The 27,852-nt window shown below is 41.4% G+C and overlaps 1 protein-coding gene across 1 annotated transcript in view; it reads right to left on the reverse strand.

Moving 5' to 3' along the window:
• The window catches only part of TMEFF1 (transmembrane protein with EGF like and two follistatin like domains 1), a 122,749-nt gene that overhangs the window by 46,216 nt on the left and 48,681 nt on the right, over window positions 1-27,852 (reverse strand). Inside the window, exon 2 of the mRNA XM_075142295.1 lies at window positions 2,912-3,021. Within this exon, the coding sequence (XP_074998396.1) occupies window positions 2,912-3,021 (110 nt within the window). The remainder of the gene's footprint in view (window positions 1-2,911; window positions 3,022-27,852) is intronic.

The following is a 27,852-nucleotide window of genomic DNA, read 5'->3' on the forward strand; positions in this document are numbered from 1 at the left end:
TGTGAGGAAATCCTCTAATGGCTCGAATGACCAAAAGGCAGAGCATCTCTCCATGGCCGGGATCTGCTCCGCACAGCGTCCTGTGGGAAAATCCATCCGGGCTCCGTCCAATGCTGCGTGATGGCGGGGTGCCCAGTATTTGAAGGGATGCATTCCTTTTCCTATTCTGTCTTATTAAAGCAGTTATCTCATTAAACCGTTTGTTGTCAAGCCTTTCTTACTGAGATCGAAAGAGCCCCGCGCTGGCGCTCTCTCACCTCCCCTCCCCCCGCCAGTCCATAACACACTCACTAGGTGTTGATCAGCTTGTGATTTAGGTTTTGTAAAACATCATCCAAATTACAGCAAAAGACCTTTCCAAAAGTTTGGTGAATATGTGTTATCCCTCACCTCCGTTGTAATAAAAAGGGAGCTTTCCTTTTTCCTGACTGGGCCTGCAGAGGGTCAGGATATCATTAAGGTCACTGCAAGCAGAGCCCAGCTGAATCCTTCAGCACTCTCCTATGGTCTGATTTATAAATTTGATTCGGGGGAATCAAACCTCGGTGTCTCGCTTTGTGTTAGGTGACTTGGCAAGACAGAGAAAGCCTACAAGGTGTTCAGAGAGGTCGCGGCCCGCAGAGCTCTTGCTGCGGTGACATTATAGCTGTTTCAGTGACAACGCTGAAATTTGGCAGCCAGTCATCTCCAGAGGGGATCCTACGAGGAAAAACTATGACTCATTAATATTTAAAGAAGACCAAAGAGTTAAGAAATGCTGCCAGGCTGGGGACGGCAGCAGATAAGGAGGAGGAGGAAGGCATGGGGATGCCTGGAAGGGAACAGAAATCTCTATGCATTTTCCCGAATCTGCGGGATGGTTTGGCCTTAGTTCAGGGGCGGCTGCGAATAGCCGTGCCCCTCTGTTTCCCAAAACTGTCCCGCTGTCAGGCAGCCAGGGCTGTAGCCTCACACCCAGCAGCAGTCCCCCTCCAGCAAGAAAATCCCCACCTGACCAGCACCCGGACTCGAGACCATTTTAATTAGGCAACTCTCTCGCTAGAGGGCATTTTTCTAAAAACTGCAGTTTTAAGAGCATAAGAAATGCCTTGCTGGATCGGACCAGGGGTCCGTTTATCCACGTGCTCTGTCCCAGCTGTGGGGAATGGGAAACGCACGTCAGGGAGAACAGGCTGGTATCCCCACCTCTTCCTTTCAGCGCGTGTTCAGCTGAACCACTGTACACAAATTTGTCTAATTCCTTTTCAATGCCTTGCGATGTCTGCAAAAAAAATTGCCTAGCTATCAGATAGTCTTGCTTATAGAAAACCTAACAGTTCGGGCTGGGTGTTTGTTGCCTGGGATATTTTGGTGGTGCTAGTTGCAGAGGAATAATTAAGGTTGAGAGTTACAGGAAGAATTCAACCTGCTGTGTTTGAAAAATACAACACCTTCTCCTCATACTTAGTCTTCTTTCCTTAGATTTTTCAAGATGTACAAGTAAAGTTATATTTAGCTTAAAAATAATACTAGTTTTAAAAATAGGTTCTTCAGGAAAAAGTATCTTTTTTAGTCCCCATGACCTGGATATTAGGAAGTCGTAAAATTTACCACCTACAGAAAATAAATGAAACCTTTGCTTAGCCTAGGGTTGAATTTCTTTTCCTTTTTTTTTAATCATTACTGGGTCTTGATCTTTATTATTTTTCATAAATAAAAGTTACAGACAGAGTGAAGGCTGATGAATAAACCTCTTCTAAGAATTTTTCCTCCCTTTAAAAGGCAGTCGGATCCCATTGTTCTTGGGGACGTAAGCTGCAGGACGCCCTCGGCATAGGTACCCACCTGAACGACACCACATCGAAAGCCAGCTCTGAAACACTGGAATCCAAAACCAGTGTAAGATCACATACACACTGTTGCTATTCTGATTCCCCTTGATTTATTATTTATTGGAAACAGAACACACGATTGTTTTTAAAACACTGAAAGATAGCCCACTCCAGGGTTGGTTGATAACACTGGCACCTCTTCCAGTTTTACCAGGAGTCTCATAATATTTAATACATTTGTCCTGGCTATAAATTGTAAAAGCAAAGAACCTCAGTATTCTGTTTTCTTTAAAAAATGGGGGGCAAGAGGGAAGGAAGAATTGCCACGATAGATACAAAAACTGTAAACTAAAGACTCAAAAACCAATGAAGCAAATTCAACTTGCTATTTACTACTTTTTAAAAGTTCAGAGGATATTTTTTAATCACATTTCCATACTTTTTTTTTCCTGAGTGGGACTAATTCACTGTTTTCATTCATAAACTTTACGATCACTGGCGATCTTGATATTATCTGATTTTCAAAATGCCTTAAGACCTTCCAAGGTCTAATGTACCACATTTGGCCACCAGCAGAGCAAGGAAGAACCCTCCAAATACTGGGTATTAGAGTAAGCAATCCATAATAAGTACTGCATTTAAATTATAAAGCTTCACCTGGTGTGACAACACTTGGATGCCCTGCTCCCGGTCACCTCCCCTCCCATCTCAGGTCTCGGGGCAGGATGAGGCAAAGTGGGGAGGCAGAGAGCGGCTGTCACCCGGCGCTCCCCACCTCCTCTCGTGCCGGTCGCGGGGGCCGTGGTTCCCGGCACGTGGTGGCCTTCCGTTCTTCCCCACGTCGGTCTGTGCTGGTGGCTGACTTACCAAAACCGTGAGGGGAGCTAACGTGATGCTACACTCGCCATTTGGTCCCTGAGCACACCCTGGTGAAGTTCAGTCACATACCATCCCAATCGGTGCCATTAAAAAAGGAGCCTATGGTTAGACTATATAAGCCTGTCGATGAGTGAAATTTTTAAAGCCATGATTCTACAAATACTTCAATACACCCAAAAGATTGGTCAGAAACAGCAAACAAAAAGGTGAGCAGCCCTTACCTGGAACTGACACGCACATTTCAAGCCGTCACCCTCTTCCTTGCACACTCCTCCGTATTTACATGACGATTCATCACACACTCTTACGTCGGATTCCCTTACATTTAACTCTGAAAAAAAAAAATAGAAAAAGGAGACAGAAAAAAAATTGTAAGATGAGTAATTTTGGGGACTGTCTTGTCCTCAAACCCATTGAGCTCCCCCCGCTACCCCTATATGGAAATAAAAGGAAAAAGCCAGAGCTGTTCCCAGGGCTGCCCTGCGTCGGCTCCGTCCTGCTCCCCAGAGGCAGCTTTGCCTGGTTAGCACAGCGGCGGTGGCTAAACGCCGCTTCACCATGCAAACAGATACGGAGCAGGCGAGTGTTTACACCACCCAAATTCTCTTCCATGTCCCCCCTGCCAGGGATGCCCCCAGTACAAAACCTTCCTCTGCAGAAATTACGCCTAGCAGTAGTCAGGACCTTTACACGAGCCATAGCCCGTGTTTCTCACCCGCTACCTCTTTTTGCCTTACTCGCCACGAAGGTCCCCAGGAAGAACAACAGCTAAAACACCAGAATTTCTCTGCCCAGCTTTCCAGCCTCCGCCTTGCCCACACCGCCATCCTTCAGACTAAAAATAAACTGAAGTGTGTTTAAACTATTATAATTTGCTTGCGCTGTAGGAGCCAGAGTAGTGAACCAGAGCCCTCTGTCTTAGCTGCTGCATAAAAATACAGAGCACAAATGCCTCTCCTGCCTCAGTAAGGCTGCAGCAGAGGTACAGCCGGCAAGGGGGAAACCAAGGGGCTGTACACATCAACGGCATAGGCAATAGCTCCAACACCAAAGTTGCTTAAATGGCTTCAAGCTTTTTTGGGCATCACATCCAAGGGTAGTTTTAAAGGAGAATAAATATATTCTTTTGAAATAAGTGTTTGATTTGAACTATATATAGGAGAGAGAGCAAAAGAAGGCACTGATGGAATAATGGAAGTGGTGACTGTTAGCCTAAACATGACCTTGCCAGGTCCCCCTGCATGGGAACAGTGCTGTTACTATTGATTGCAATGAAAAAGTGAAAATAACACAAAGAGCTCTGGAAAAATCCCCTGTCACTGTTTAAGGCTGCACTGATATCAAAGGATATAATTCGAAGCGGTCTGTGCTTCGGCTCGAGTCAGAAACCTTCAGGACTCTACAGTAATATGACCCACTAAAGAGATTCATTGACAGTGAAGTGATTTAAAATAATGCCTGTGACTTTTAAGAAGCAAGCCCTATCCAGATAACTGGCTTAAAGAAAGCACTGAATACCAACCATTCAGAAATGGGGAAAGGTAGGTCAAAAGCAGAAGAAAATAATACTCGCTGCCACTTACAGTCTTAAATAGGCAGTCACCCTCCTGCTCACAGCAGTGTCAGCACTTCGGTATGACAGTGACAGACACCCTGGAAAACTGCTCCTGTGGGTTTACGTAACATTATACACCCACACACATAGTTTATATAAATAAATATATTATTATATAATAATTTGTGTAATAAATTATGCTATGTGTCGTATACTTCGGTATTTAATACAGCATAATTACGTATTTTTTCATAGCACTAAAGTTACAGGATTACAGCTCAACAGAAGGTCCAGTTATAATCCACATATTTTGTCAACTGTGAGAAAAAATTGAAAAAAATGTTGATTTTTTTTCCCTACGTCCATCATTCCCAAAGGCATAAATGAGGAGGGCAATGCATGTAACACTGGGTAGTTAGGTATCCTGGTTGCCATCACAACCCTGCGCACGTGTTCTCTAATGTTATTCTTAATGTTGCCATTTATCAAGCGCGACTGCTGCGTTGTAGGGACCGAGTTAATGTGACAGAACATCGCAGCTTTTCAATTTAGTGTGTTCATAACTCGCTCCTGAAGGAAATGTGCCTTCCTTTCTCCTCGTGAAGATCTGTTCCACGAAGATGAACAAACTATCAAGATTAATTAAGGGGAAATGATTGTCATATCTGAGAGAAGGATCCACCTTTAGGCGATACCACATTTGAGAAAATGCAATTTATAAAAGGGAGTAACCAGACAGACAAATTACAGTGTGAGCAGCTTTCAAAATCCCGTTTTCATCAGCTCAGGAAACTAAAGAGGTGTGGGTCCTCCTTCTCAACTCTCAGCTGAGCTCGCTGGGCTCGGTGCTTGGCAGCGTCCTACCTGACACCCCCAACCAGCAGAAGAAACCCCTTGGCAGCTGCAACTCGTGCTTGAAATCCTGAGGGTCTACACGATGTCCAACTGCCCAAGCAGCGTAGCGCAGACTTTCCCCCGACCTCTGTGTCCCCCAGCGGGACGAGGGCACACGACCGCCCAGGAAGGAGCCTCTTCGCCACGGAGGGGGCAAGGGACCTCATTTTTCTGCATGGGAGGGGAGGGACGCAGGGGGGGTCAGAAACAGTCCCCAGCTAGCAGTTCAGCATCCAGGTTGAACCGGAGATGCGCTTGTTCCTAACTTAGCTATTGCTCTGGCTGCAAAAGCCAGTGAGAAAGGGAAAGATTTCAGAACAAAACTATAACAGGAGACGTGAAGATGGGGGTGGGGAGTCAGCCCTTGTGAGCCCCCCCACCCAAGAAACCGAGACTTCTTTTTTTTTAAAAATCCACAGGAGGCATTAAGAACACAGAAAGCACACCGTTTTAATGGTTACTTAATTTTAGGAGTGGAGTGTTTTTATTTCACATAAATGATAAATACTGATTATAAGCTTTTTTTGCATGAGATGAACGCTGAGCAGGGAAGGCCATTCAGAGACCAGGAGCCAACGCGATTTTCCAAAACCGTACAAAAAACAATATACCCCGGTACACCAGCACTTGAATGTGACAGATTAACTTTATTCTATGACAGGATGTCACCTAATGCCTGCTTCCATTCAATGGCAAATTCCAGCAGGTGTGAAATCAAGCCCCCGACATGCGCACGATTGCGTCTGATGGACTCACAGGCACGGAGGAGTGTGGTGACCATAATGACTGCCACATCTACGGCGTTCGGTTCAAAAATGAATAGATGAGAATAGATGTCAATAGAGCAATGTGATGAGGAACAGTGGATGTCTCGCATGTCTGAAATATGCTCTCTCCCCACAGAGAGAGAATTAAAATGGAGTTTCTGCAATTATTTCCAGAACAACAGAATCATTATCACCATATGCAAGAACAGACCCATGAAAGGAGTAGGAACATGTAGCAAATGGTTTAGGGTAATTTCTTACATGTTTCTTTAATGCCTATCACAACTCATTTCCTAGACTTTTAGCAGGTATAAATAAGAGAAAGCCTCAGTGTGATTCATTACGTACAGCGAGAAGATGGTAAGCAGTAATCCATCAACTCCCAGGAGAAAATATAATTAGTGCAATTAAATCAGGCTTCCAAATTTATGATAAAATTAATCTCCAAAGACCTGAGATGAGGTATTAAAAATGATTTGCTAGTATCTGTACAGCCAATAAAGTTCCTGGTGGTGTAAGGGCTGACCGACACAGAGCAGCTTGCAGGAATTTGGCTGCAAAGACCCACATCAAGGTCTTTTCATTTTTTTTTTCCTCTTTTGAAATGAATTCACTTTGTGATAATTTGATACATCAATAAAAATGAGTCAAGCCTTCTCCATTTTGACTCCTTTCAGAGAATTTGAAGTACAGCTCAATACAAGGAGCTGGAGATTGGCTTTTTGCCTGTGACCTCAAAATGCATTGCTCTGAGGCGTGAACCTCTCGTTATAAGCTAAATTACACGTGTCAAAATGCTGAACCTGAAGATGAAATCAAATTTGTAGGTTTAAGTACATCAAACATGTTGCTTCCATCTGGATACCTCGAGAATAAAATAAAATCTAAGATGGGCAAATCTGGTAACAATTTGTTTTTTCAAAACTCATGTTTCTCCTGGGGATGGCAATGGTACAATAGTAATGATGAATGGATATAAGGAACCAAAAAAAAAACCTTTCCCACATGGAAGTGAGAGGGTGGGTTTAGTAGCAGTGCTGCCAGCTTTGGCCCTCCTGAATATTTCAGCTCTGCCTGGGAAAAAACCTCTCTGCCTGCCTGCCTGCCTGTTTTCTGTTTCCTATGGGTAAGAGCCCAACCAGGGGAGGTGCCGGGACCCCTCGCCCCCTTTTCCTCTTGACCTATGGGTTTGGTACAAGATGGGGAGCAGCTTGCACCATTCTCACTAGAGGGAAAAAGCAAAGCAGTGTGGGGCATCTCACTGCTGCTTTCCTGTCCTCCAAACGGTTTGTTCTTTGTGAAGCCAAGCTTTAAATTAGGATGTACAACCTCTCGTGGAGGTCATACACAGACACACACAGAGACCCAGGAAAGTTCATAAAGGGTCTGCTACTCTGCTTGTTAAAAGAACCCCCAAAATTGTAAGAACAGCTGAAGTGGGTCAACATTGGCTTGGGAAAGGGCTCAGAGAAGAAATTATGTTGTGTGAGGGTATGTTAGAGCCCACAAAGTATACTGGAGATAGTGGCATTATGACTGGATGAGCTCTCAGGACCACAGAAGAGTCAAAATCTGATGATATATATCCTACTCAATTTTGGGAGTCAGTCTTATGACTCCGGATGGGCTTCGGTGATCGTTCTGGTTTTGACAAATTATTTAGGAATGATTGGAGAACTTAATGGGGAAAAAAACAAAAAAGAAAACCCTTTCCTTAAGGATTATAAAGCTGAGCTGCTCACGTAACAAGTACAGTAATAACCTGTGTCTTAAATCTAACTCTTGAATAAAATTTCACCTACCAGTCACACCCTTTGCCCCACAACAAAGATGACACTCAGAGGCAGTCCTATGTCCTACTTGTTCCCAGGCACAGCCTGTCCACTTGAACCATGAAGGTGAGTTTGGGTAAATAAAATTGCTGCAAAAAAGATATTTTGGATGCCCCTGCAATACCTCTGCTTGCCTCCAGCTGCCAGCTCAGAACAAAACAGCACAGCTCTCCGGTAGATCCTACCAATCCCATGCAGACATACGAGCATCCCAGCTGGTACTAGCTTAAATCACTTTACCATCGCCTACAGTGGCTTTGACGTTGGGTCAGACACTTAGCGCACATGTACACATCGACACATAATCATTTACTTTTAGGTGTTTTAATCTACAAGCTCGGCCCTATCCCATTGCTCTTTCATAGTGCACCCAGTACTGCCACTGCTGCAGTAAGTCATGCAAACGCGTACAGAGCTGTTCCACACAGGCTGTGGACAGGAGGCATAATTTTGGGAGTCCCCGCATATGATTTACTTGTTCTGACACTGGCAAAGTGCTGGCATATGTGTTTGAAGTGAGGCAGTGTAAGTTATTCCCCATTTCAGCCACTGGGTACAAATCTCACAGATAAATGCAAGTTACAGCCACGTACAACAGAACTTGTTTCTATTTATTTTATTGCAGGTCTTCAACTCCCCACCGGTTCCTACTACACCTACTACACCAGTTTCCCTCCTTAACTAATCTTTTCTTACAGCTTATCCACTATATTTTCTCTGCACCCTTCAAAACATCAGAGCAACGTTCAAGAAACAGCATGTTTCTGCTTTGCAAGTTGAAATAAGAAGATTAAGGGGAAAAGATCTCTGAAATAGAGGGGTCCATTTGCAGAGCCACTGAAGAAGCAGTGACCAAGCACCGGCAGAGAAGGAGCATTCCCCTTACTGGCATTATACTACCCCAACAGTGAGATTAGCTAAGAACAGCCTTTTTCCTGGAGACTTTATGGCTTCTTTTAGGACAGTGAAACTATATGTTGGACTTCTAGTTCAACAGCAGAAATGTGAAACAAGGACACGGACTCGGGGACACACACATACACGGGTGTCTCAGTTCTTTGCAGGAGGTGGGAAGCAAAGGTGGTTTGTGTGGTGGAGGAGATTTTTACCTTCTACCAGCTTCAGTGTGCACATCCACCAGCGCTAACCTGACATCTCTTACCACAACTTCTGTGCTCTGTTTCTGTAGCAAAAAGCAAAACTAGGAGCCAAACTCACCTAACGTACGCCAAATACTGAAGGTGAAGCGTTGTTCCACCTGCTTTGTGCCTGCGTGGTGAAGATGGTTTATTTTAAAACAAGCCAGCACGTACTGCTCAGATGTGTACCTGTACACAAACAGCTCTGGAGGAAAGGAAGCCCCCAGGCTTTGCATCAATTTCTTTGACACCTGCCACCGATGCCATTTGAAGAAAACACCTAGTATCTGCTCCTGCTTTTTCTTCATCTCGTGTTCATAAAGTGTTTCACTGAAACACAGCTCATCCTAGCAGACAGTGAGTGAGGGCCACTGCTACCTGTCCCCTGGTCGAGGAGGATCCCTGGCTTTAGCGCTGCAACCAAAGGAGTGAGGGTGGTTTCCCGCTTCGTCGGTTAGAGCACAAAGGATTACTAAAACGTGGTGCCTTCAGAACAGCAACCTCCCAAAACAAGTATGTATCATTGACAAAACCTGAAAACACCATTTATTTGGTAACTAGTAAACAGTCTTTACATTAGGTTATCCATATCTTTTTGCTGTCCCCATCTGTTTCAGCAGTTGTGGATTATGAAAATCATGATAATTTGCATTGTAGGGTTTATATCTGTTGAATCTTCTCAGAATTTCTTCTCAGAAATTGTCTGAGGTTATGGGGGAGGAATAAGAGAGCAGACATAACCCTCAGACAAAGTTAGTAATTACTTGTCCAAATAAATAATACTTGCCCATGTCAGACAATTCAAAGCAAGACAGAATGGATCATACGATCTTGTTCATAGGGAAAAGTATATTTTTCAGAAAAGAAAACAGAAAATAAGATAAACTTTACTGGGAAATGATTCAGGGAGAAGGAGGATGCCATTCAGACACTGTACATCCCCTTTGAAGATGGCAGTTGTCACTGATTCGAGGTAACATTTTAGCAAGAAACAATTTGTAAGAAATTAAGAAGGTGGAGAGTGTGAATAATCGAAAGATAAGAATGAGGAAAAGAGCTGTTTAAAAAAGCAGTCAGAGAACAAAAAGTGGAAAATTAAAATATGTAACACAGGACAATCTAAAACAAATGTAAGTTTTAAATAACTGAAACAGTTAAAACTCATTTAAATGCCTTTTCTGTGATACGGTATCATTTTCTTTCACACTTGTATTAGAAGAAAACAATTCATTGGAACAGCCTTGAGGTTATATCAAAAAAAAAGAAACAAAATCATTAAAATGAATTTACCCTAAAAAAACATAGACATCTGTAGGCTAATGGAATTAAGATACTCCCAGACTTTTTTTTAATTGGTCAATTAATGGATGCCTTGGGTGGCTGATGGCAAATCTGCTGTTTTCAAAACAATCTTAAGCAGTATTATAGGACTAGTAAAACCTGTTTTGTTGTGTCTTGATGCAATATTTAGGACTCAATTGTGCAGAAAAAAAAAAGCTGTACTTTGACTCTTGAGAATGCTATCCGAGTGAATAAAGCTTGAAATATTTCCCCAAAACTACTTTTACAAGACTGCATTAACATTTGATTGCTTAAGTGCCGTCCAATTTACCAAGGAAACTTTTACATTTCTAGGCACTATAATCTCCTTTTAAAACAGAGAAAAACAGAATGCATACGTGCTGCTAAAGTAATTAGTATTCTTGCACACAATAGGAAACCACAGCAAATTTTAACAACTAGCACTCACACAGCAAGGTAACAAGATTGGCTTTGAACCTGAGAGTCTCCCACACTGCAATTATTCACATTACCAGTATGCCTCAGACTAACTCTATTCGGTGTGAAAAAAGTAAGGAAAGTGTCATAGTGATGAGTGTTTGGATGACAGTTCTGTCAAAATATTGGATTCAGCCCATGGTGCATTTCTGTTTCCATCATGCAGAAAAAAAGTATATGTAGAGAAAGTTGAGGCACTTTTTTGTTATATTAAAAGCTTTGACAATATTTCAGAAATTATGTATAATCTGTAGGGGAATATTTCAGCAATTGGTACAAATTGACTAGCTGTGCAATTGGTTGGAGACAGAGAAAGATGCAGGGAGAACTTGAAATTATTTTCTCTCTCATAAACACTTTTGTATCAAGGTTAGGTGGTACAGCAATCTGGCCTTCAGGACACAGGTCTGGTGTGCTTTTCTGCTAGCAGCTATCCAGGACACTGACTTCAAAACTTGCTTACAAAGCAGAATCTGTCTTTCTACAAAAAAATTATTGAATGTGATTATGCAAGGCTGTTGTAAAGAAGTTAGTGGCATTGCATATTTTTACATAAAATTAAAATAAAATATTAGAAGAGAAACATGCTTATACAGCATATTTACAGCAAGATCGATTACAACACATATTATCAATCTTTAGTTTCTAAGGAAACCAAGGCTGTGCAAGAGCAGCGACTCTCCAAATGTGTCTCTGTTGGTTTCTTCCAATAACTTTTCCACTCACTGGGCAATTCCAGGCAAATCTGACACCAGTAGAGACCTGGGACAAAGAGCTTCCTACAAGTTCATTAAAATAACAGTGGCTGCTTGGAGAAGAGGGGTCCAAAGTCATGCTAATTGGAGGAGTTGAGGGAACGTACACAGGGACAAGGCTCATGTGACAAAATCACAAACACAGGCAATGTCTTTCTTTTCACTAACACATGCAAATAAGTGGTTGTTGACTGTTTTCCACTCACAGCACTGTTATGGACCTTGCACACTGAGAGTTGGAAATTTAGACATGGATCATGTAAACACATGGACTTTTTAGGATACTGTATAACTTGTGCTGCTGAATGCTAATGGATGCATTCTGGTAGGGTAACTTCAAAAATCATGCTCTTACACTTTGCCAGCCCTTTTCAACTAGTGGGACCCCTATGAAATTTTTCATTTGCATAAATTATACTGTTATAATTGTGCAGCATGTGCAATTACAGTCAGTGGGAAAATGTTATTTGTTCTTGTTCCCTTAATGCCTACTTGCTCTGTCTCTCAGTCTGCAGAGTAGATGGTCAAATACCCAAAACATTTCCGAGTGACTTCCTAAGGGTATGTTGTATCTCTCCTCTCCCCTGGCCCCCAAATTGGGGAGTTTCACCTACTTCTACATCATTGCCTGTGTAAGAACCAAGCAGGCAAGCTACTCCTCCCCAGGAACCTATAGCTTTGGCTACTGAATCTTCGTCCTGAAGAAATCTTTCTATGCCAATTACAAACCAAGGTGAACTCTTTAGTCCTGTTCATAAAGGAAATCTGACAGTATTTCCCTAAGCCTGTAGGGGAATGACAAGCTGTTCAAACACTCCAAAACAACAGAGCTCTCATTTATACTCCTGAAGAACCTGAAGGCTGAAGCAGAGTAGAACAGTGGTAAAAAACAACACCGAAGTAACTAATTAGCTTCCACAAACATTACAGGGAATTTCTTCTTTGATCTGTAGGTGATACACGTAACTCAAGTTGATTCTAAATTGCAAAATGACACTGGCCAAATTCTGAGTCCATTTCTGGCAACAAAACGTGAAGGTATTGCTTTAGTCTAGGGACCATCATGCCAGATTAAGAGCTGGAAGAAGGGCATCATGCCTTGTCAAGCCTCCAGAACTACGGTATTTATTTACAGGTGGGGGATAGATGGCTAATGGATCCACCTAGCCATGGAGCTAAAAGCCCAGCTCCTCCTGTTGTCTGCTCCTCACTTCAATTTCTTCTGCAGCGGAAGAGAAACAGGCCCTGATGTGAACAGTGCTTCGATGCAAAGAAGACGTAGCCTTTCTATAACCGTTTCAGTCATCTCCCCTCCCCGATCACTGCCTTCAGAGCTCTGTGCTGCTGTCAGAAAAAGGAGCCTTCGCCCCTGTGAGAATAGCAAGGCAAGCAGTAAAAGGACCTGATCGTGAGGTTTTTTCATCATTGTTGAAGCAAGAGCTGAAGTCAGTGGAAGCTTGAGCACGTCAGAATTGTGTCCATTTACCACAAAGCCCATATGTTTTCTTCGCTCTCAAGGTCATGTCAACGTATGCTTGACTTCAGCGCTCTGGAAGTCCGAACATGAAGGGGGACTTGGGCTCTGTACATAGATTTACACTTTCCTCTGAGGAAAGTTATGGAAGTTGCTTAGGGTCTTTCTGTTTGTTTTACTTTGTTTTAAAGACATTTGGGGGGACTGGGAAATCAAAGCCAACTATAAACGCTACATTAACCTCACCACCTTCCCTTTCCCTTATTCTTCTTGTGGTTTCAGTGTCAGAGAGAAGTTTAAAGAGCAGCTGAGTCTTGAACTGTCAGAGACCCACAGGCAACTGTGTTCAAAGCTGTGGAACAGCCTCCCAGGTTGTCAACTAATACACTTAGGGATGCGTCGTCCTTCTGGGAGCCATTTTCTTGTGACTCATTTCGAAAGCTTTAAAATAAATTCAATTTTTTTTTTTTTTTAAAGTATGAAATCTCCCAAGGATAATGGAAAACACAATAATTGCAAGAAACCAATGTATTTTCATGGACCTTTGGGGATAAACCAACGCAGTGCTGACATAGATTATACAGCACAACTTGGGTTATTATACATACTCTGCATATTACACAGATGATTATAAATGATTGCCAAAAAATGGTATGTTTCATGGGAAAAATTAGAAATATTTTAAAAATGTGAAATAAGTATATATACATACATTCCAAACCCAATATTTTCAGTAATAATATTTTCAGTGTTCAGTATTGGCTCCGATGCTACTCTCCTCCCCTTCCATCTTCCCATTATCACAACATTTTTCCTTTAGACTTAAAAAGACAGAAGAAGAAGAAAATATCTGGATGGTGAAGTCCTTTTATTTCTCAGCTACAAAACCAGGAAAAACAGGTGGCTTTTGGTGAATTTTCTAGAAAAATATTATTTTCTACAAAATGGTTTTCAATGAGGAACAACTCTATCTGAAATTATGTTTTGCTATTTAGCATACATAATCTGAGACTCCAATCCTATAAATGCCTGGGCAGAGACTTAACCTTGAGCATCTGTGCAATCTAAATAAACTAAATGGAACTGATCATGTGTAAGATTAAGAATGTCTTTATGTGCTTGGAGGATCAAGGACACAAGCAATTTTTTGAGGACCTGATTTTTATGCAAATAATAATTAACTTGACTAGGGCTTACGTCTATTGGAGACAAATGTGTAGCATTATAGTGTGGAGAAGTATTTTAAGACACTGCTTATTCCTCGTATTTGAAACCTTCCCTTAAAAGCAGCAGAAAATATCTGATAAAAAGTTCTCAGTGTATTAATCTACTCTTAATTATTCACTCTCTAAGGGGAAAATGTTGCTCTCTGCAAGATGATTTGATAGTAGAAATCTACAACGTGGCCTCTAAACAGCTTAAATTTTAAACGTTACTCATCACTTCCGATCATTGTCATTAACAGCTATGTGAAATATCATAATACCTAGAGGGTGCAGTGAAGATCAGATCCCCCTTCTGAAAGACACGGATGAGAGCCAGTCCATTACTTACAGCATAAGCAGAGAAGTCATACAAACTGTGATAAAAATTAGATATTATCGTATGCATTTCAGTGGATTAGGAAGAAAGGTATAGAGAGATAAAATGATTTGTCCCAGTCTACAACAGAAGGCCAGGGCAGAATGCCACAACAGAACTTGTACCTGTCCAATTGTTTTGCTACAAGGTTATCTTTTCTCAGTCTCATCACCTTCCCTTTAATAGAAATATCTTCAATACCATACCTAGAAAATCATTATGATCACCAAAAATGGAGCAAACATAAAAGATTTAGGCAGTACATGTCGGTCAGTTTAAAAAGTGAGAGAAAAATGAATGCTATAACTCGCTAAGACTGCTAATGCTAACTAAAGAGCTATGTTGATGTATTAATACAGCCTGTAGGACTCATTTGCTATATTCAAATAGCTGATAATCACTGTTCAGAATTCAAACTGTGCGGCTGTGATAGAGCTTAATGCAGACAGCGCCATGCAAACCCAGAAACGTGTCTCATAGCCCCGCTGGGAAAAACCCTTGCTTATTCAGAAACACAACAGTGTATGGGGTTGGCTCTTGAGCAGCAGCACGTGGGAAGATGGAGGAGCCTGAACACGCTTTTGGAGTCTGTTTTGCCCTAGGGAGGGTGAGACAGAGAGGGAAAGAAGACAAAAAAGAGGAGCATAAATTGGGCTCGAATCGAGCACAGATACCGTTTTTCAGAATGGAAACTGTTTTTGCGAGGGTGTGAGGAAAAGGACCTCTGCTCTGCGATGTCTCCCACTGTTGAGCAGCTCTCGCCTGTGCGGTTTCCTCCGACGGAGCAGTCGTCGTCCCTGTGCACCCAGCACCCGTTTTCTAATGAAGACACCTTATCCCCACCCCTCTCTTTTTTCAGCCACCTGAGTTTTCCAGGAACTGATCCGTTCCTCAGATAAACTGTAAGAGAAACCAATCCTGCAAGCCTCAACTAGGAGCGTAGCTCGAGGCTGACTGAACATGGGGAGAAACCGGCTGGATCCAGAGTATCCAACTGACATTTTCCAAGAATGCCAGCAAGTCACCTGTCATCTGAAGGTGACGAGGGTAACAAAGGTTTTGAAAGCCTCGCAAGATCTGGAAGCTGTCATAAATCTTATTTCTAAGTTCACAAAAGTAGAAGAGCCAGCCAAACGTACACATGAAAGTAAATGTCATGTATGCGTAACCTCCACGCTGTTGCAAACACAGAGACTACAGATCAGACTTGACGATTCAGATTGTGGTCACGGGATAGGAAGATCTTCATCCCAGAACTGAATTTCAAATCTGATTCAAGTTAGTACTGCCTGATACCCATCTTCTATCTGGAAGAGTCTGACTTGCCTTCACCAGAGAAAATGAGTAAAGCATTTCCCATGCCACAAGTACCCGCCCAGTGCTACTTCTGAAAACTCTTTTGGCAGCTCTGCAGAGATGGGCCACCATCTCCAATTGAACACCAAAGCGGATAGATGGGTTGAACAGTTGGCAAGGTATTTACAATTACAACCACGCGTCTGCACTAGTATTTTCAATGTTAATAGAGACTGACAGAGCTGAGACAAAGAAAAAACTTAGAGAAAACAGTCTTCCTGCAATGGCAATGATTATGAATGTTTTCCATAATCTCAGTCAAGCTCTTTGTGCAAGATCTCCACTGACGCTGCTGATCGACTCTTTGTACGCAGGATTACTGAAGGGCCTGTGAAAACAAATAACGGGAAACATCTTCCCTCCAACTCCCTAATGCTGTTCACTACAGTTTCATATAAACACAACCTTACTTGTAACCAGGTGAGGGAAATCAGCAGGGCCTCATGGCCATCTCTTACATATTATATTCTGCTCCTAGCAGCTGTAAATTCAACACTTCGCTAGGCATTAAATTTACTCTCAAGAAACATTTTCTAAGAGAGGTGACAGAGTTATTGCACTGTTGCAGCTGTGGAGACAGATGGCAGTATGCCAAAACTCCAAGAAAATTTTAAATTAGAAATCTGACCATCTGCTATAGGCGGGGAAAAAAGGTTTTCATACCCAGGCTCCTCCCTTAGTTTTGTAATTTTCCTGGTACTGAAATGCATGATGTAGTGTGCAACAGATGCCATATGCTTTCCGACGATTTCTTATTTGCAGCTGATAAGCACTGGAATGTCTTAAATATGGAAGAGAATCAGGAATTAATTCTTAAATTGCATTATGCTCTGCTATTACTCAGCCTATGACAAAGCAGGGTAGTACTTTACAAAAACTTCCAGTTACTTTGGGGTACTCCCTATAGTAAAATCTGCTTAGGTTTACTTACTTGTTACTTGAAACAGGTTCAACAAGAAGAACATAACATTTTTTATCACCTTCATCCTAACTAGTCTTCAGTCAACAGTTATAGATGGTGTGTCTTTAAACATTAAGGTAAACTGTTTAAAGCTTCTTTAAGATCTATGAAAAAAATGTAAGGAGGACTCTCTTCAGATAGGAAATCATATTTTTGGTGTTTATCTCTCATATAAGAATGTTATGAAATTCTCAATAAATACATAACTGGAAACTTTTTATTAATGCTTACATGAATATTGACTATATTGCTTTTACATAATTCCAAATCACAGCCTACAAGAATGGTGGAAAAATATAAAAATGGACCTGAGGTATCACATTATACATTCATAGATGGGAAAACACACAATGCATTGGAACACAGATGAATATCACAGGTTCCGCCACTAAAATGTGCATGCCAGTAGCCCGTCTAATCAATAGTGGAGATGACCACTAAAAGAAGGATTCTGTTTAAGTGTATATACTAACACTGAATTTTAATTGTATATATCATTATAATCCCCCATGCATTACTCAAACGATCACTTTTTTTCTATTTTTGCTATACTAAGCGGGGGGAAGAAGAAAGCCTCTGAATACATCTAGAGCCATGTATTGACTCAGTAGCTACTTCAAAGGTCAGTTGCACTTGTCAATATGAAAAATTAAAAAAAAAAAAGAACTTTCACAAATTCTCACAACAGATAACAGATCTGCAGACAGTTCCAAAACTCAGATTTTCTGCAGGAAATTCACACAGCCCATGGGCCACCTCTTTCTTTCCAAGTCTCTGCTTCTGTCTGCATAACGCTCTATGAAATATGTTTGGGGCCTCTGGGTCCATTAAATGCACATCTTTAAAGCAGTCTGGCTCAAAGGGCCCCACGAACAGGCTGGAAGAGCTCCCTTCTCCAATCTGAAATGGTGCCAGAGATACTCTAAAAGTGTTTAAATCCCAAACACCAAGTCTGCACCCCACCTTGGCCCCTTTTGCACAGAACGAAGACATTTGTAATATCCACTGTGTGGAATATTTTTTTTCCAGAATGATCTTTGCAATCTGAAGATGTAGCTGACATACCTTTAGAATACTAAAAAATCACAAAAACCTTTATAAACAGACCAGATTGTTTAGGAACAGAGAAGTCACATTTCCACAGCAGTGACCTTTTAGGATTACTACAGAGAAATGCCAAGGAAAGTTGGCCAAGTCTTATTTTTAGTACATGGCTTTTATAAACAGATCATACCTGATACTGATGGGTAATTATGCAGTCACTTTGTCAGCTTTCCACTCCTGTTAAATTTTTGTCACCATGTCCAGGTTTCCCACAAAAACTGATTTGGGGCTAGTCTCTTGGTGATTTGGTGACTGTGGAAGAACATTCTGTCTACGTGAGACTGTCTGAAACACTAAGATATCAGACACATAAATCTGCTATTGTGCCACTGCAGGACTTCGAAAATACTATTAATATGTACTCTGTAATACCTAAGATGTCCATGGGACTTTAAAACAGATGAACACAAATTTCAAATGCAAGGTAAATAGTAATTCGGTTAGATCAAAATACAAAAAAGAATAGATAATGAAGAGCAGTGCAAAGAGTCAGAAAAAGGATGGCAGGCATTAACAATAAATAAGAAGAAAAACTCTTGGGACGGATGCGGCAGTTAGTCTTAGCTGCCCCACATAATAAGAGTTTTCGGCATTGCTCAGTGGCCATGTAATCTTTTTAAAATTGATTTCAAAACATAAATTTAACAACTTTATTTTAAATTTAGACTTTAGACTTTCATTAAAAGGGCTCACAGCTGGGTGCTTTTAGAAGGTTTGGGGGAAAAGAGTGGGCTAGAAGCACTCTCTGTTTAGAACAGCATGAGTCTTTTATAATGTCTTTTGCTGGTGCCATGCGATTTTACACTTTTTGTGCATTTAGAACTTCATGCCTTTCCTCCCAATTTATGCAGATTTTTGAAAGAGCCATTAACCAGCACATTAACCTGAAAACCAAATGCTTTGTGTCGAATGCCATCGTATGACACTTATTGATATGCTTATCCAAAACCCTACTGCAGGTTTCCAAGGTTGTCTCACTGTACGTGCCTGAGCTGCGGTTTTGTACTGGGAACAACAAGCAGCTCCTGTGCTGAGCACATGAACCGAAGCTGCCCTGGGATCACTCCTTCAGCACGCAGGGGAGAGGGAACATGGGACTCAACTTTACCGCTTCTAACTAGCTCAGAAAGCGTGAAGCCCCAGAGAGATCCAAAGAAATTGCTTTCTTTCCTTATCGTATTAATTTCTTCTTTCTCACCACATAATATTAACCTCAGTCGTCCTGCATTCCTGAGCTGGACAGCATCCTTCAGTGGATGGAAAGGACCTTTAATATAATGCAACTGGAAGACTTAGTGATCGGCTTTATAGTTCACTCATCCTCCTCTCTATGCTCCCAACTCTATTGTAAGGATATGTGCATCTTCCCCATTTTGTATATACAGAAAAAAAACCCTTTGACAAAGTCATATTTTCATTGATAAGCATGATCTTGCATAATTAAGATGACTGAAAAGATCCATAATTCAATACTAGTATTAAAATATAAGATATAAACAAAATGGGCTGAAAAATTCATCTTTGAGAAGCATCGTGTAGAACTCATCAACAATTTAAAACCTACCATGGTGGGTAGGGGAATTTTATTCCAATTTATCTGTGAGCAATCCCAACTTTACTCTTTCTTTGCCCACCTCTTATCTTTCTCTTCTTAGATGTGCCATCTAATTTTCTAATTTTCAGGGTAACTTAGGGCCAGCTTTCAACCTGGAACTTCTATTTAGTTTGGAACACATTGGCAGCCGACCCTTTGGAGAAGAAACTGGATCTGGGTGGGTATTGCAAAAAACACCTATATAAAAATGGATTATTGGTTGTTGTAGGCTATTCTTATAATAACTACCCTACAGTTTTAAAACAACTAGGGGACCAATTCTCATTGTAAACAAAGGTAGAGAATAAAGATGGTAGGAAATCTGAAGCAAAAAAGAAAATATATGAAAATGCAGTTATGCAACACAACTCTACTTCATGTAACCTTAAACTTATAAGCAATAACGGGTCAGTAGATCTGTCTTTGGAAACACTGACTGCAAATAGAGCGTCTACATGAGCGGGTAAAAATTATGCTGGCATTGATAAGATTTGTATGTATTATAGAAATGAAAACAACTTTTCTTGCCCAGGTCCAGCACAAGTTATTTTATCTGAGCAGCAAGATGGTGACATTCTCTGATTCTCTCTCTTGAGCCTTTTTCTCACCTGTTATATATGGTTCAAACAATTCTTTAAATAAGTTACTAAAAATAAATGTAACATTTCCCTTCCTCTTCCCAGTATCTCCATTTGAGATCTAACTCTTTAATGGTCTCTGAAAGCAAAGACCGGTACAATATAGTACAAAACACAGATATGAAAACATTGCTTCAGTCATCACGGGAGCATTTTCTCTCTTTCAGAATACCTGAACGTCGTACTCCTTACCCCCCTTCCTCATCATTATGGCATTTATGCTTCCTGTGTCTGACATTTCAAATTTCTCTTAAAGGTTCTTAAAGGTCTTGTGCTCTGATTTTTTTAATGGCATTTGAAGATTCTTTGAATGATGCTCGCTCAGTATTACAACTTTTTTATTGTATTATTTATATTTAAACTACTTTATTAATATATTATGTTAGCATCTTTTTGCAATAGCTTTCTACTCCATAGCTATCAGTACTTTCTATGATAAAAATTAAACACTGCATTTTCATCATATGTGAGTAGGATTTACACTTAATATAAACTTTCCAGCTGCTGCATTTGAGTGAGTGCTCCAGACATGTCTCAACTGCTTAAGAAGGAAATGTGAGCATAGGACGCAAAAGAGTCTCTCAGTACTCTCTAACCAGCCACACAGTCTGGATAACCAGGGGTTCACGGCTGCAGAAGCTGTCATGAGTGCTTCTGCCCTGTAGTCTGAGTGAAAAGTCAGATGATTTAACCCTCTAAGAATCCCCTGGGACTTCTACAAGTCATGGAAAGAGAAAATGGAAATTAATACTGGTTTTATACCTGGTTGCTATATTTCAGATTATTTGAGATCCAAAATCCTTTGGGCAAGGATCCCTCCTGTAGGTTGTACATGACCCAGAACAGTGACAGAAGCAATGGGGAAACCACGAACTATAGCATTAAGATTTTTTTAAACATTATTTAATAGAGCTACAACTGAAGTAGCATGAAAGGACCACAGTCATGTGGAAGGCACTGTCCACAAATACAATGGCTGACAGTCTGTGCCCAAAGAGCAGGACAGAGTCTTTAGAAAAGATAAAAATGCAGTAAGAACTAAACAGTTTCTTTGCCTCGGTGTTTACTGTGAAGGTAGAGAGAGGTTCAGGTTCCTTCCTCATACACAAAATCTTGGCACCTGATGACTAGTAAACTTTCAGTTTTCTAATACGTGAAGGGTTCCTGCAGGGCATTCCCAGGCAAATTAGCAGAAACGCAGTCAGAGATCAAAACTATAGCAGAACACCACCCCCCCCCAAAATAAATATGGTATGCTGTGGAAGAGCCAGCGTGACTTTGCAAAGGGGATCTGTACCTCAGGAACCTGCTGGAGTCCTTTGGAGGAATAAAGAGGCAGGTGGACAAGAGAGATCCTCAGATTTGATAAAAGCCTTCATCAAAACCTCTAACCAAGCTGATGCACCAGAGGACTGATCACATGGAGAAAGGGTTGGCTAGCCCAAAAGAAACATTAGGGCACAGATAGTCACTTTTCAGATCAGAAGGATGTCCCCAGTGGAGTCCAAGAGAGGTCTGTGTTCAGCCCTGTTCTTCAGTCTGTTCATAAATGATCGGAAAAGAGTATGAACAGTAAGGTGAAAAGACTTTCTAGTAGTATCAGGTTGCTTAGGGTGCTAAAAAACATGGCTAACGGAAACGCGGAAACCTTACGAGATTGAGTGAGTGGGTGATAAAATGGCTGATGTAATTCAATGCAGATAAATGTCAAATAACCGTGACAGAGAAAAATCCAAATTTCTATACACATATATATTAGCGACAGGTCCTGAGATTATTATTACCATTTAAAAACAAAATGCTGGCATTATAATAGACAGTTTTACAAAAATGTCAGGTCCATACTTAACAGTGATTAAAAAAGCAAATTAAATGTTATGAATTATTAGGAAGAGAACAAAGAAAAACCAGAGAACATTATTGTGCCACCATATAATCTAGTGTGTACCCTGCCTTTTTAATAATGTGTGCCGTCTGGTCCATTATCACAAAAAGGACATAGTAGAATGGAAAAAAGTTCAGAGGCGACAAAAGGAAGATGAAAAATATCGAATCTCGTTCTTCTGTAGCAAAAATGGAGTCCAAACACAGATTTTTTCCTTTTCAGAGATATTCCTAAATATGTAACAAACTTCAGCATGTTTTTCTGCAGCTGCTGTACAATGAGACTCCTGATGTTTACAGCTGTAAAGCAATTACAGACATTTGGGTGAAAATCACCACGTAGATAATAACATTATTATCCAGTATCCTTGAATGAGAAAGAAGAAAAACTTTTCAGAAAACTACTGCAAAATCTTAGTGTCGTGTTGCAAACTAAATTCAAAGGCACAATCTTCTAAATTATCCTACGCAATTTGTGTTTCTGTCCACTGAGAGTCTCACATTCTCTAAAAAGGCTGTTTAGCTTCCTCCTGAGATAAAGAGAAAACCCCAAACTGCTATTTCTATTCTTGTTCTACTAAATGTACCCCTAGCTCCCACTCATGTCCATCCCCACCGCTCAGCACAACTCCGAGAAAAGAATTTTCTCGGCATAGAAATTAGAGAGGAAAAGGAGTCATTTCTAGGGATATAATCCATGGTGCTTTGTGGTCTCCACCTGGCATAACTTTGGCAGCGTTTTGGCTGCCTCCCAAAAGGAACTCAGGTAGTTAATTTGGTCCTGAAGGAGCACAACATTCAAGCTACCACCCCACTGCTTCTTTTACTGTGCAAATCCCCAGTCCAGCAGCTCAGACCTACAAGCGTTTCACTTAAGCTATTGACCATTTCCGTCAGACACATCTGATCAATACCCATGCCAGGCAGATGTTATACTCCCTTACCTTCCTACACCTTCCCCACCAGGAGCCCTGGCACAACCCTCCCTGGTTTTCCACCTCCACTGGTTTCCCCAACTCAAGCTGAGATCCTCGCTACACGCTATAGCAACAGGACAGACGCTTGCAGTCGTCTTCTAGTACGCTGCCTTGCATTCATAGGGCATTACAAAAGGCAGACAGACAAATTTTCCCTTGCTGTGCTCACTGTGGCACATCAGAGTGACCTCCTGAAGCTGGCACAGAGCAGCCATCGCGCCTCTTCTGTAGGCAGGCAACAAAAAATGGAGAAGGACTCAAAGGCGAAGAGGGAGAGACGAATTCTCAAACAGCTGAAGACGTAGCCATGGATCCTCCTGCTTCACAGCAGCTATGGCTCACCTGAGTCAGACCTGCAGGTGCCCTGAGCTGTGGACAGCTTTTCTCAACCTCTCTTGCTATACTTCACAACAAAACTGAGGCATGCTGCTCCTGTGTGTTCACAAGTGTTCAACTTCTGCATGAGAAGGCAAAATAACCAGGTTTATGATACATGTATCTGAATAGCTTTTAGAATAATACTTTTAAATTTTACTTTATTCCATTCCAAGAAGGGATGCTCTTTAGAAGCAGATGACGGTGTATTTGAGGAAACATCTGTGCATTTGTATATGGAAGTCAAGTTTCCTCTATATTCCACCTCTCTAAAATGGAGTCCAAATGACAAGAATGACAACGTGAAGTCTCCCCTTTACCCACAGATAAACACAGTACGATCAAAGTATTCTGCCAGCATCGTAATGATGCAGGCAATAGCAAATAAGTCTTGCCTCCCCTTCCAACGTGGGGAAGAAGGAATTGTGCTGGACTTCCCTCTAGCCTTCCGGGCTCCCTCAGTGTTCACCACTTCAGTAGTCAGGGACATATCTCCATGCCATCTGTGACACATGTGGGCCATATGTCACATTCTAAGCTGAATACGCTATCTAAGGATTTTATATGGAATAAAACTGATGGGAAGGATTGAAGGAGAAGCAGGCAGCTCTAATACACAAAGTTGAAAGGTAACAGTAAGTGGCAAATGTGACCCAGATCATGTTTTCCTAAAATTCAGACAAGAGGTCCGAAGTTCAGAGTCCTTAAGGTTACAAATGCTTGTACTGAATTTCAGTATTTGAGGCACCACACAGAAAATCTTCCATATATAAAGATCCACCAAAAAACGTCAGCAGTATTACGTTACATATTATTAAAATTAAACCACTTTGCATAAGCAATGAAGATACTTTCCCAGTATCATTTTTCAATTTAAGTTACTATTGCAACTGTAGTATGATTTAAAATTGTAAGACAGAAAGGTCAAAAAATATTACACAATAGGACAGGTGGTTCTATGAGATTTTCTTGGTACAAAAAGGTACCCTAAGTGAAGCCATTGAGATCCTTGCTATAAACACCTTTTAGCTCAGAGGTAAATTATCTGAAGAGTCGTAAGCACCTGAAGACAAAGGGACTAAAATAAAATAAAATAAATAATGTCTCCTCAACCATAACTGTAGAATACTGGCAGAGATATTAAAATAAAATGCCGTGACAGTTTATCAGGTAGGAAAAATGCATCCTTTATGTTTTCACCTCCTTTTGCAACAGGGGCCTTCCCTCTGTGAGCATGGCAGTGGTTAACTTTCCTTGCTACCACTAGAAGACGTACTGCTACCCGCACCATAGGACGCCGAGCACCCTGTGACACAGCACAGGGAGAAAGCAAAGAGAGCAACAGGTTGGTGGTTCACTGGGCCCCACAGAAGCAAATGTTGAAGCCTGTTAAAGCAATCTCAGGGGAGAGAAAAAGGATGCACGACACATTAAGGCTGAAGCAGAAGGCACCTGGGCTGAAAAACCAACAGGGATGTCCAGGAAAGCCTGGGACGTGACTACCTAGTCACCTTAAGGCAAAGACTCTCACAGAAGAGGAAGATGGTCCCCACCTCAGACAGAGAACTTGCAGCGAATGGGACAGGGCTCAACGCTGTTCACAACCCCTGGGCCCCAAAGTGCCCCCCAGCTACCCCCAGCCCAGGGGCAGAGTCCTTTCTGAAAGACCAGACTCCTGCAGAAGCGTTGCCTGGATATCCCGAAGCAACAGCAAAACAAAAGACGGGACCTATGCTGTAAAGTCAGCATAGAAACAATGGGATTCAATGGAAAGTACTGAAATAAGTAATGCCTTGCCTTTTTGATTGAGCAAACTGTTGGAGAAATGCTCCATCTGGCATGATTTCTTGCGGTGTCCTCTTACATTTTTCCTTCATTCTTAAGTTTCCTTTCTTTGTTTCTTTTTTAAATTGAAGAATTTGCCAGGCTTATTTTCTTTATATTAATCAGATTGTTTGAGAAGTCACTTCCCTGTGGTGTTAGGAAGTCCCAAGATAGGAGAAACAAGTGAAGAAAGCAAAAGAAACCGAACACATTTCCCTCCCGAATGGTAATGTTCACAATCAAACCGTTGTCATCCAACTGAAGTTGCATCTCTAACTGTGTTCTGTAGCCCTGGTGTTAAAAAGATCCCACTGTAGATACTTGCATTCCTTGCACAGTAAATCATTTATCACACTTTCTATTAGGAAGTGCTGGGGAACATTTTAAGTGCCCAACAATAAATTTCATCGTTTGCATTTTTTCTGTTGGGGCAGAACTTTAGTATTAACCTGTCTTTGGGTTGCAGTGGAATTTTCAAGAGCTCTGCATTGGCCCATTTACTCCCATTGACTTCAAGTAAAAACAGAATGATCAGCATGTCTGAAGATCCTATCCTAGAAGTACACTTGACTAACAGGGTAAGTTATTGAGCTGAATTTGGAAACTGTATCCACTTACAGTAGGAATACATTTGGCATCCTGGTAACAATTATTTCCACATTTAACAGTTTGGGATGGGTCCTGGACTGAATTTTCTTTATGAGGATATATGGGTGGATACCACCTGACCTGGATGCTCAGTAAAAAGCCTAAAAGTGCTCCGGTCCGTGTCAGGCAGGATGAGTGCCCTGCCTGCTCTGCGTGTATTGTTGTAAGTCAAATAAAGTACAAATCAAGAGCACCATTTTAAAGGCTCTAAGATGTTTGGCCTTGAACTCCATTTTTTCTTTTGCCTGGCCAAATGTGGAAACAAAAGCAAGCCTTCACAGGCAGAGGTGGAAAGAAAGCATGTCTCTCCTTTCCCCTTCCCCCTTCCCTCCCCCTCATCCTCTGAAGGAAAAAACCAGTATCCCACCTCTGAGGAAGCATCTGCACGCATTTACATGCCTACCAGAGGGTACAGCTGAGAAAAGACAGTGAGGCAGAAACTAAGGAAAAAGCAAAAAAGAACAACAACACATTTCCTCTGAGAAGATCTCTTAGCACATGGGTAACATTCAGGGGAAAAAAAAAAGTAACTAAGCCCTTTTCAAAAGCCCAGGAGTTTAAAGAAGCACAGGTCATCATTATTAAAAGGCTGAAGTGGATTGCACACTACTTGAAAAGCTTGAGAAGTCTACTCATTTACAAGTAAGAACTACAAATGATCACAATGCTTTATAATTTAACCCCATCTAAATAATTCAATATTCACTGTATCTAATGTAAAGCAGTCTTCCATTGCAAATGTATTAAATCCAAATTAATTAATGCTGAAACCTGTTCTCCAGTAAAATAATACAATTTCATTTAGCATTTTCTCCCCACTGAATATATGGTTATATTCTGGTTATAGACTGGTTACAGTCTTCCAGTGAAATCTAGCCCTCTGTTACAAGGTGCTGTGTCTGCAATGTATGCTCCTGAAATTGGAAAGCTAGCATACAATTCAGTGTAAATGTCAGCATTTGCTCAGGACTAGTACAACAGAGATACTTGGCTGAAGAACGAGATGCTTCTCTAACACTCTAAAGATGTAAAAGGAAACGATGATGTTCTTCAGAAGTTCCTGGCTCAGAATTAAAATGTGATCCTAGTCTTGGAGTCAGACCCTGTGCTAATAGTGAGTACTTTGTCAGAGTAATCGCCAAGTGGATGTTCAAATAAGATAGCTTCTAGCTAACTCTGAGGTGTTCAGATGTTAAAAATGGGTTTTACAATTCCCATGCCTTTTTCCAAAGACATTAGGATCTAACTATTGTGTTTAAGTATTGTTCAATCTCAGCAAAGCAAAGTTATTTTAGATAACTAGAAGTTACTACGGCATTATCAGTATTTAGCTTTGCTTGACCAGCATCACTAGGAATAAAGCCATGAGGCACCCTGGCCCTCTGTAATTAATTCAGTTTTCTTCCAGCTTTAAAGATGAAGAACTATCAGCCATTCCTACACCCTAACTATAGACACAAATAAAAACAATCAGCACTAATTATGCAACACTGCTGTCTGTAGGCTTGCACAGAAGCGAGGTTGCTCGGGAACGCTCCACCCTAAGGCTCCGTTTCAACATACAGTAAGTCACTTTTCAAACCCATGGACAAGCTACAGACTGAAAGACAAAGCACTTTTGAGGATGAGACAAAGACGTGGCAAGGATGAAGGTATCCCTGTGTTTTCTGTGAAGGAGGGAGGGCAAGGAGAGAGGCCTGGGGGAAGGCCATGGTAAAAGAGAAGGAGTGGAGAGGACCCGCTGGAGCAAGGGCTGACAGCGAGATGGTGGTACTGGGTTCAAACGTGAAAGCCAGGCAGCTGCCATGAATTGCCCTTTGCATGAAAGGAGTCACGAGGCAGGGAACTAACGAGGATTAAAGCCTCACAGTTTGCTGTCCTGCTTCCTCTAAAAACACACAGGAGAGCACAGGCAGCATCGGTACTACTAACCCTGTGATTGAGGAGTTGTGGCAAAACTTTCAAAACGTTCTTCTAATCGCTTGTTACAAGAGAAACTTAAATCCTGATTGAGAATATGCTGTT

This window comes from Calonectris borealis, chromosome 2 (assembly GCF_964195595.1).
Source record: "Calonectris borealis chromosome 2, bCalBor7.hap1.2, whole genome shotgun sequence".
Lineage (NCBI taxonomy): Eukaryota > Metazoa > Chordata > Aves > Procellariiformes > Procellariidae > Calonectris > Calonectris borealis.